The sequence below is a fragment of the Protobothrops mucrosquamatus genome, unplaced genomic scaffold, assembly GCF_001527695.2.
Source record: "Protobothrops mucrosquamatus isolate PMUCROS unplaced genomic scaffold, P.Mucros_1.0 scaffold59, whole genome shotgun sequence".
Classification (NCBI taxonomy): domain Eukaryota; kingdom Metazoa; phylum Chordata; class Lepidosauria; order Squamata; family Viperidae; genus Protobothrops; species Protobothrops mucrosquamatus.
In genome coordinates, this window is record NW_015386438.1 from 870,265 (window position 1) to 881,601 (window position 11,337).

At 41.1% G+C, this 11,337-nt stretch overlaps 1 protein-coding gene across 1 annotated transcript in view; it reads right to left on the reverse strand.

Moving 5' to 3' along the window:
- The window catches only part of PITRM1 (pitrilysin metallopeptidase 1), a 43,558-nt gene extending 33,944 nt beyond the window's left edge, over nucleotides 1–9,614 (reverse strand). The window contains exons 1-7 of the mRNA XM_015811939.1: nucleotides 9,503–9,614; nucleotides 8,525–8,631; nucleotides 7,621–7,772; nucleotides 4,887–5,001; nucleotides 4,694–4,790; nucleotides 3,148–3,308; nucleotides 1,865–1,991 (exon numbers count right to left, since the gene is read on the reverse strand). Coding sequence (XP_015667425.1) covers nucleotides 1,865–1,991; nucleotides 3,148–3,308; nucleotides 4,694–4,790; nucleotides 4,887–5,001; nucleotides 7,621–7,750 — 630 coding nt within the window. The 5' untranslated portion in view covers nucleotides 7,751–7,772; nucleotides 8,525–8,631; nucleotides 9,503–9,614. The remainder of the gene's footprint in view (nucleotides 1–1,864; nucleotides 1,992–3,147; nucleotides 3,309–4,693; nucleotides 4,791–4,886; nucleotides 5,002–7,620; nucleotides 7,773–8,524; nucleotides 8,632–9,502) is intronic.
- Nucleotides 9,615–11,337: the final 1,723 nt, after the last annotated feature.

An 11,337-nucleotide genomic window follows, 5' to 3' on the forward strand; every position in this document is an offset into this window, starting at 1 on the left:
GAGGAGGCCCGCTCTGTGGGAGCGTACCGGTCTATGGGAGGGAATCTGTGGCAGAAGGCGGTCTCGGAGGTAGCCAGGCCCGATGCCATGGATCGCTTTAAAGGTGGTAACTAACACCTTAAAGCGCACCCGGAAGACCACTGGTAACCAGTGCAGCTCGCGCAGCAGCGGTGTTACATGGGAGCGACGAGTCCCTCCCCTCCCCTTACAGTCATTGCAAAAAATGTAAAATCGTGATCAACCTGTTCTTATGACTGCTATGACTTACAACCTAATGGGCAGGCTCCACCGTAGTTGTAACTGTATGCTCTTAGCCAAAAGGCACTTCAAAGTGCAAAGTATGGAAATAGTCCTATCTGGTACCAGTCTTTAGTCAATTAGAGCTAGGTCAGTGGTGGCAAACCTATGGCACGCGTGCCAGAGGCGGCACTCGAAGCCTTCTCTGTGGGCACGCGTGCCATGCCCCGGAGATGGCAACCGTCCTCTTCAGCCAGCCGCCCGCTAACTTGCTGAGGTCCCATGTGGCCGGATGCATCCCAGCACCCATGCGCTTGCTGACCTTTGTGTGCGGGGGCTGATGGTGTCAGACAGCAGCCGCCCCGGCCCCTGCCTCGCCTTGCCCTGCAACATGGCACCCCCGCCCTGCCTCATCCGGCAGAACCAGCCTCCTGCCCACCACCCCACCTGCCAGAGACCCCTGGATCTCCCCTGCCCGGCCCCTACAGGCATCCCTCCCCAGGAGCAACATTGAGCTGGTCATGCCCACCCTGGCCACGCTCACCCATCTGCCATGACCACTGTAGCCACACCCACCTGGCGGCCACGCCCACCCGGCACTCGGCAATACATAAGTGGGTTTTGGGTTGAAGTTTGGGCACTCGGTTTCTAAAAGGTTCCCCATCACTGAGCTAGGTAATACTGAGGGACTGGAAAGAGTCCAGGGAAGAGCAATAAAGAGGGAAAAGGGGGCTAAATCCCATGAAGGGTGCTTAAAGGAGCTTAAAGAAGAGAAGGCTAAGGGAAAACATGACGGAAGAAGAGGGAATAGAGTTATTCACTTTAGCATATAAGGGCAGAAGCTTTGCATTGAGAGATCCAAACTTGAACTAAGGACTATAAGACTATTAAAGCAACGGAACAGCCTGGCTCATGAAATTATGGGAGTTCCATCATTGGAGATTTTCAAGGAAAGATTAGACTGGCATTTGTCTAGAATGATATGAGTATTTCTACATTGTTGTAGAAGACTTCCAGACCCCTTCCAATTTCTGATTCCAGGTAGTCGAGTCTTTTCGATCCCTGAATTGCAACTGGCATATTTTTCCTGTAAGTTAAGATGGACAAACACAGCAGGGTAGGGTTCACTAAGATGGCACTTAAGTTCTAAAACTCTTTATCAGCAAAGTTAAAATATTATGATGAATGAGAAGCCAAGCTCCAGCAAATAAGATGAAGCAACGGCTTCTCCTAAAATTGGAGCTAGAAAAGTATAGAATGAAGCCCACTCTTTCCTCCAGCACAAAGTAGACATAGAATATGTAAATATGTGGTGGAATCCTTCCACTGAAACATCTAACAGTTCTGAGGCCTACAGATAAGGCGGTCACATTCCTCTATTAACTGTTTTGATTTGACAGCATCTCCTCATGATTCCAGGAAGCATCTTTTCAATCTCTTGCTATTTGACTTTTCTCAACTGAACTTACAGATATGGAACTTAAGAACATTGCCCACACACAAAGGATGGAATCACAGCCTTAGACATTTGTATCTGGACTGGATCTACCACCAATGAAACCAACTAGCAAGAGATTCTACAGAAATCCTGGGGCATTCAAAATACAGCAAATAAAACAAAACTCACAGGCTTGTCCCAGATTTGCTGGGATGGGACCGTAGTGTTGGGTTCAATTTTCTGGAATTTACACAGGGCTTCCTCATGGATTTGTTTCAAATGTTGCTCTAATGGGAAGTTACCGTAAGTGAAGAACCTACAATGGAAGGTAAATTTATTCATTATTACTGGCCAAGGAGGGTGGGAAACCCTACAAAATCCCATTTATGTATACAGGAGAGAGCAGATATCATAGGATAGTGTGTCCCAAGTTAATAGCTTATTCTATACTATCAAGTTAAATATTGCTCTAAAGCAGAGTTTTTCAATCTTGGCAACTTTAAGATGTGTGGACTTCTATTCCCAGGATTCCCTTGCTAGCATGCTGGGGCAAGGAATTCTGGGAGTTGAAGTCCACACATCTTAAAACACTCCTCTAGAGGAGCAGCTGAAACCCTTGGCCTTCAGGTCTTACTGAAGGGATGCTATACTTAAAATTTCCAGTTCTGCTATGACCTCTATCTAAGAGCAGCTTTTCTTTTTTTACTGCAGATACATGCAGAAGGGACAGAGAGACATTCCTGAACATCTTTGCGTATACAAATCAACATGTTCATTACTTATTCATTTGGAAAAGAAATAAACATGCATTTCCCTCTCCCTTAATGGTTCTAGATAGCTTGCAAAGTGACTATAAAAAAATAATCATAATCACAACATAGTTAAAAGAAGAAAATATGAAATAATAAAAAGCAGAAATGGACACATTAGTAGGTTGAAAAAGCCAGTCAAGTAAAGATGTTTTGAGTTACCTTGAGACAGTAAGAAGACCCAATTCAATTTTGGTGGCCCTTTGTCTCAAGGGAGAAAGCAGAATTAATTGGTTTAAAAAAAAAAGCCACTTATTGTCTCTGTACTGGCATTTCTTCAAATAGCCCATTCATGTCATCCACATCCTTGCAATTAAATAGTCTCAATTAATCACGGTTTCCCTAATCAAGAGTTTTATTAACTTCCAGGCCAGACTTTTTAAGCAATCTTCATCTTTTCTTAATATTCTAGATTGTTGGTCTTCCAGTTCTAAAGAGATTTAGCTATGATTAATAAGAGACTTCCTGACTTAATTTTGTTAGATTAGAAGGGCTGCACATTTAGGAAAAAAAAGGATCAGGCACACCAGCATATTATTTGGATATAAAATCAAAGCTATTTTGCTATCTTGAGTTCTGTCATTAGCTGAATGACAAAGCAATTGTTGTGCAATTATTATTAATGGCCCAAATTTCTCTTCCTTTCCTCTTTCCTTCCAATACCTTGCATTGCTGGGATGATAATGAGTAGCATGGAAGTGTTTCAGCTGTTCCCAGGACAGATCAGGGATCTTCAATGGATCACCACCAGACACAACGGCATATGTGTGATCAGGAAGCATTTTGTTTTGAAGGTGCTGAGAGAAAACTCTCTCATTATCTGCCTTAAAATAAATATTTTATTGAATAAGAATAAAAGAACAGATCATCTATGGTCAAACACTATCAGAACACCTCTGGGGACTGGTGCCTGGTGATCTCCAGGGCTGCAAAGATACAGGTAGTCCTCAACTTACATCAGTTTGTTTAGTGACTGTTCGAAGTTACAACGGCATTGAAAAAAAGGGACCTATGACCATTTTTCATACTTATATGACTGTTGCATCATCCTCATGGTCACATGATCAAAAGCGCCTGAAGGCAGGACAAGAAGCAACGGATGGAAACTAATCAGGGAGAGAAGCAATCTAGAACTGAGGAGAAACTTCCTGACAGTTAGAACAATTAACCAGTGGAACATCCTGCCTCCAGAAGCGGTGAATGCTCCAACACTGGAAGTTTTTAAGAAGAGACTGGACAGCTATTTGTCTGAAATGGTATAGGGTTTCCTGCCTGAGCAGGGGGTTGGACTAGATGACCTCCAAGGTCCCTTTCAACTTTTTTTAAAATCATCATCATCATCATCATCTTATTATTATTATTAATCATTATATTTTATTCATTAGCTATGAACCTCAGTCAACTGAACATTCAAATTGGCTGGTCAGTTGACTGAGGTTCATGTCTAATGAATAAAAGATAATGATAATGATGATGATAATATGATGCTGATAATTTTTTAAAAAGTTGAAAGGGACCTTGGAGGTCATCAATAATAATAATAATAATAATAATAATAATAATAATAATAATAATAATAATAATAATAATAATAATAATATTAAAATTCAGCCACTTGGCAACTGACTCATATTGCAGTGTCCCAGGGTCATGTGATCTTTTACGACCTTCTGACAAGCAAAGTCAATGGGGAAGCCAGATCCACTTAACAACCTTGTTACTAACTTAACAGCCACAGTACTGTGGCAAAAATGGTCATAAAATGGCAAAATTCACTTGACTATCTCACTTAGAAATGGACATTTTGTGCTCATTTTGTGATTGTTGAGAACTACCTGTATTTAATTTGGATTCAGTATCATGTATAAACGTGTTTGACAAACCATACTTAAAACAAGCCATGGTTTGGTACAAAGTAGGAATATAGATGTCTGAACCTGCCAAAGAGGAGACCCCTAAGAACCACCTTGCTGGCTGAAAATGAATTCACCCAACAAGTCATTTATAAAATAAATGTTAACCAGTGCAAGAACTTTTGAATCCTGCACCCTTTACCATCTCAGCGAGTTTTGAGCCTCATGATAATTCATTAAAAATGTCATCTTATCTGTCTCTCATTTGAGCTTGTTATCACTCAAAGAATTATTTTACAGCAGCACCCCAGGAATTTTCAACAAGCCAAAAGTGTTAACAATAAAACAGGGCTTACAAAAGCTCCCTTCATTTCGTTAAATACAACTCCTTTGAAAGTTAACGGAGTCCGAGAATCTGCTGGGCTCTCATGTTCCAGCCTCCATCCTTCCTGCCTGAAGAGATTTCAAACATACAAAACACGAGTTAAGAAGAATTCTTCTGGATGATACATCACAGTTCTGTCCATCAGCTGGATCACAAAATCTTACCAGAAATCTAGAAGCCTCAAAGAAGGAAAAAACACAGCATCCAGGTAAACAGAAAGAAGATTCTGGAAGTCCTTGGGATTTTGGGTAGAAAACGGGTAGAGTGTGTAATCACTAGCTGCATAAGATGACAAAAATTAAAAATGAAATGGTTCAAAATTAAATCCATGAGTTTTACAGTTCATATAATAATAATAATAATAATAATAATAATAATAATAATAATAATAATAATAACAATAACAACAACAACAACAACAACAACAACAATAGTAAAGTTCGAAGGGACATTGGAGGTCATTTAGTCCAACCCCCTGCTCAGGCAGGAAACCCATTTCGGACAAATGGCCGTCCAGTCTCTTCTTAAAAACTTCCAGTGTTGGTGCATTCACCGCTTCTGAAGGCAGGTGGTGGCCTTACCAAGGCGTTGTAAAGTGGTATTAACACTTCACGTGATCTTGATTCTATCCCTCTGTTAATGCAGCCCAGCACTGTGTTGGCCTTTTTGGCAGCTGCAGTACACTGCTGGCTCATATTTAGGTGATTGTCCACTAGGACTCCGAGGTCCCTCTCACAGTTAGGGTGATGAATGCTTTGCAATCTTCATCTCATTTTCAGAGCCCTCTATCGTATTATTTTTATTGAAGAAATTTTTAACCAGATAGATATTAGAAAAAAAACAAAGGTAATAAGAAAGAATAGTGAATAAGAAACAAAATAGGAAAAGTAGAAAAAAAGGAAGAAAAATAAAAGAATATAAAGGAGTGACTTCTGATCTTTTTGATGGCAGTTATAAATGTGTTTATATTTTACTCTCTCCCTCCACAGTTACATCATAATTCTTTCTATATGCTACTTTTCTAATACTCAAATACATAAATCACAAATTCATTTTTCTTTTTTCAGCAAAAAGTCCACAAGGATTTTCAGTTTTTTGGTTTTCAGTCACTGATAAATCTCTAATCAAACAAAATTGATTTTGTTTATGTTTAATTTTGCTATGTCTACTAGTTTATCATCTTCATCAACCAATCCTCCACTAAGGGTATTTCACAGTCTGTCTGTCTGTCTGTTTGTTTGCTGCCCATCTAACTATCCAAATGGACTCTGGGTGTCTTGCAAGATAAAAATAGCAATAAAAAAAACAATTACAAATAGGTAAGATATTTATATTTATAAATCTGTAATAATTAAAATTGTAAGAATTAAATAGTTGTTAATAATAGCTTTGTGCATATAATTGTCCTGCAACAGTAATCATGTCTAAAAATAATCTTCCATGGCTCTTTTCTAATTAATTGTTCAATAATTCCAATGTTATTTCTGCTGTTTTGATAACATGTGCCATTTCTTAGGTACCCAATTCTATGGAAAGTTTGAGAAATAAATACAGGTAGTCCTCGGCTTATAACAGTTCATTTAGTGACCATTCAAAGTTACAACAGCAGTGAAAAAGTGACTTTTTTAACACTTACGAACGTTGCAGCATCCCCATGATCATGCAATCAAAATTCGGATGCTTGGCAATTGGATCATATTTATGATGGCTGCAGTGTCCCAGGGTCACTGCACCTTTTGCGATCTGTGGCAAGCAAGGTCAATGGGGAAGCTAGTTTCACTTAACAACCAGGTTACTAACTTAACAACCACAGTTATTCACTTAACAACCATCAAGAAAAGTTGTGAAATGGGGCAAAACTCACTTAACAAATGTCTTACTTAGCAACATAAATTTTGAGCTCAATTATGGTTGTAGGTCAAGGACTACCTGTACAAAATGCAAGAAAAAAAGAGATATAAAAAAACTGCAAGAAGGGGATGGTACCAGCTTTCAGCATCCTTCAGCTGCTCCCAGGCTGTCCTGGGCTACTGAGGATCAAATTCAACATTGATTGGAAGACCACAGGATATAAACCTGAGATCACAGCTCACTGTGTCATAAAATGCCATTAGAAAATTAGGAAAGGGGATAGAAAAATGGTACCCTACAAGAAAGATTATGTATGACTTACTGCTGGAGCGAGTGTGAATGCTCTACTGCTTCCCACTCAAGGACTGCTAGTCAAAATTGGGTATGTCTTGTCTAACAAAAAGAAGGACTAGGGGTGACATGATAGCAGTCTTCCAATATTTAAGGGGTTGTCTCAGAGAAGAGGGGATCAAGCTTTTCTCCAAAGCACCTGAAGGCAGGACAAGAAGCAATGGATGGAAGCTAATCAAGAAAGAACCAACTTAGAATTAAGGAGAATTTTCATGACATGAGAACAATTAATCAGTAGAGCAGCTGTGGGTTGTGGGTTCTCCATCACTGGAAGTTTTCAAGAACAGATTCGATAGCTATTTGTCTGAAATGGGTCTTCTGCTCAAGCTGGGAGATGGACTAGAAGACCTCCAAGTCCCTTCCAATGTACCTGTTATTCTGTAAGGTCTTAGCAAGGTGTCATTTGCAATCAGCAGTTTACCCTCCTGCTGTCCATCATACCCTATACAATGTTGATAGTTCCAATTGTCACCATATATTTGTTAACTACTAAGCAAGTCAGGTTTTTCTTTGTTCTGTCAGCTTGACGGTTTGTGTGTATCTTAGCAACCCTGTTTGAACAACTGTCTTGTTGGTATTCAAGATTCAGAATTTACCTTAGAAAAAAAGCAATTGACATTACAGATTTCATTGTACAAATGAGCTGCCACATACAGGCCGGAAAATTCACAAAGCTGTCGCTTTCTATTTCCTCACCTGTAAATGCATTCATGAAAGTAGAGAGTGACCGATTCAGCATTTTGAAAAAGGGATCTCTGACAGGATACTTGTCTGACCCACACAGTACAGTGTGTTCAAGGATGTGGGGAACCCCTGTATTGTCCATGGGGGTGGTCCGGAACTGAACACTATAAAACAAACAAGAAAACATTTGTGTTTTAATTTTTCTTCTCAAGACACCTTTTCTTTCAAGATAGCTTACAATCAAAAAGCAAAACACTAGCAAAACACAACAATATAATATTGCTATAAGGCCTACCCCTGCGCGTGTACTATTTTCTGGTTTTACCCAACTTCTGTTAATTTTAATCTTTTTATGCTTTTATACTCTTGCTTTTATGATGTTGTAAGCCACCCAAAGTCACTCAATAGTGAGTTGGGCAGCATTTAAATTTAATAAGCGAACAGCTTATAATATGCATGCTGCCAAATGCATGAGGAAAAATGTTCACACACATCTCTCCCAATCCACTTTCTTGAGAAGCAGAATAACCAATATGCCATTAAAGGCAGCTTCCCAGCTGAGTGGAAGTCTGAAACCATGATTTCTGATAGAAAACAAGAATTACTTTTAGGCCCCATTGAATTCAAAACTTTGGTGCTGTAACTTAATACTTCTAAACCAGGGATGGGGATTTTTGGCTCTTTTATGACTCGTGGACTTCAACTCCCAGAATTCCTGAGCCAGCCAAGCTGGCTCAGGAATTCTGGGAGTTGAAGTCCACGAGTCATAAAAGAGCCAAGGTTGCCTACCCCTGTTCTAAACCAAAGGTGAATTAACAAAAATACCAGACATTTTAAGAGCAGATATGATGCATGGCCTCAAAGGTTTTGAAGACCAGATGATCCACAAAAAAATCCTTTATTCAGCATTCTTGACCTGAACAGGTTGTTGGAGTCTTCTCGCGCCACATGCAAATACTGGGCTTCGGTCTTGTCATGGTGGAGTTTAACAGCCGTCAAGAAAAATTCAGGAACTACCGTCACCTAAATAATATATATATGTATATATACACATACATCTCTACGAATTAACACAAATTAAGCTACCAGTACTTTTGCAAAGCTTGAGTTCACAATCCATGCCCAGCCACACTGCCCCAGAAGCTCAGCTGGAAGGACAGTCATGTTTGGCTGACCAGCTTCGAGCCAGCTGTGTACCCCAAACTGAAACACATGTACCCCATCAGGATGGTGGTTCTCAAAATAATTTCTCAGAAGCTTCCTGACCTTTCTCAAGAATATTCCCCTTTCCACCTTATTTACAGCTAATCCTCTTTTAGCAACCACAATTGGGACTGGCAATGCCTAGTAAAGCAGTTGCTAGGAAAAATCACAATTGGGCATATCATCTTGTCACCTGCAAAAGTGCCCAATATGAAGACTGGTCGTGGAGCTGAGTCATAAGTGGGAACATCTCTCAATTAGGCAATTGCTAAACGAGGACTATCTGCATTTGTTAGTTTCCTAGATTTGACTCAAGAGTTCAACACAGTTTATATGAAAATTCTCTTAAATTGTTTTTTTCTGCAAGGGATGCTTGCTGCAAAAATATGACAAGTCAGTGAATTTTCATGCTGTTTGTTCTGACCCTTGATCCTAGACCACCCCATTCGTCCCGTCTTTGCACCAGGTTTGTGTCGCAACCTCCATCAAAGGCTCCAACAGACCTTAGCAAGCTCTACATTAGCAAGCTCTAACTGGATATATTCTAAATTAGAGACCTTACGGGAAGGCTGAAATCAGTGTTAACTTCTGAGGTAGCCAACTATCTTGGAAATAAGGTCTGAAAAGCCTAAATTAGCAGGAATCCTGAGTTCAAGTTGAAAGAAGGTGGTTTGCAAACAAAACCTTTTACCTGGTTTACAGTGAATCCATGGATTTTATCTCCACTTTTGAATTTCAGCGCCCTTTCATTTGCAGAACCACTTGTCCATCGCCACAGTCTTGGCCCAAACAATCTGGAACTATGTAAGCTTTAAAAAACAAAGAGGAATAACCAAAGGTCAGCTTTTAAAGACAGTGTTTCTCAACCCTGATAACTTTTAAGACATGTAGATTTCAATTCCTAGAATTCCCCATCTGGCTGGTGAATTCTGGGAATTGAAGCCTAGGAGTCTTAAACCAGCCATGTTTGAGAAATACTATTTTGTGAGTGAAGTTGTAAGAGATCTATAAAGAAAACAGCATCATGCTTTGTAAAGAGGAGAGAGTAGAGCTGGATTTGGATCACAGCAGGATCTATTTTCAAAACCTGTTTGGCCCCAGAATTCAATAGGTAATCATGGGGAGAGACTGCAAGGTAAACACTGGGATGACATTAAAGCCAATTCAAAAGAAATCAAAGAAAATGAAAGCTTGCCATTTCACCATCCTCAAGAAAGGAAAACAATACTGCCCTGATGCTATCCACAAAAGCATTCTTCACATTTAGCTTTGTATATTTCCATGTCGTCCCTGAATCTTTTGTTACAAATTATTCTTTAAGAGGACACCTCTAGGCCCTCAAAAAAGCAGGAAAGGTAAGGAAAACTGCAGCCAAAGTCCGATCCGGATTTCTTAAAGATAAGTGGGGCATGCAAGGGGACTATTATTTGACTTGGTGCAGGGATAAATCTTTGACCATTTCGCTAGTTCGTCTGTATGGCCAATGCTCAAGGCCTAAAAACAATGTAAGCAAAAAGATACACAGTAGCGCCTATAAACTTGGTTCTCAAGCTAGTTCCCTTTAGTTTCTTCTACGAGTCAGGCTCTTAACGTACCTAGGGGAACAATAAAGAAGAGAGAGGCTCTGTCCACACCCACCAGGACTAAACAGCATGTACGCCCAGCAGTTAATCAGGTCGGAACAGAAAGCACTTTGCACATGCTCAGAGCCCTCTTTTCTTTCCCCACACCCTACGTAACAGCGGTTTCCAAAGCCACAGTCTTTCAGGACGGCTCCGGCGTTTCCAAACCGAGGGCATTCCCAAATGGGAAGCAGCAACGGGTCGGAGGGAAAAGAAGAGGTCTAAGAGCCCCTGAGCATGGACAAAGCGATTTCCGGCGGCGTCCCACGAAGAAGCCAGGCTTTGCCCTCCCGCCAGCAGCCCCTCCTGCTCCTGTCCTCACCGGGGGAGGCCCGTCCGAGCCAGCCACAGGCCCCACATGGCGACCTTCCTGGCAGAAAGCAAAGCCAGAGGCGACCACGCTGCTGTTGCTGCTGCTGCGCTTCTGCTGCTGCTCTGACCTGGACGAATTCCTGGAGAGCGCATGCGCGGACCTTTTCTAGCTTACCCCAGTGCGGTTGCGGAATGTTCCGCGCCCGCGCGGCTCCGCCCCTTTCTGCCTTTCTAAAAAAAAAATAAAAACGAGGCTTTGCGCCGGTGCTTGAAAGAGCGCTGCTGGCGTGGTTTGTCTTCGGCTTCCGCGGTCCAATTCTTGAGTTGGGGGCAATTTCTGCAGCATGCTTACTCGGGATCCGTGAGCTTTGCTTGCGAAAAGACAATGACGAATGGGGATCCCCCGATGAGCTCACATTTCCATTTTCCAAGAGTAGTCCTCAACTTTACAACCACACTTGAGCCCAACATTTTCTGTTGCTAAGCCAGGCATTTGTTAAGTGAATTTTGTCCCGTTTTACGACCTTTCTTGAATAGGGTTGCCAGGTGTCCACTATTTGAGTGGACAGTCCACTTTTTTCACATTATGTTC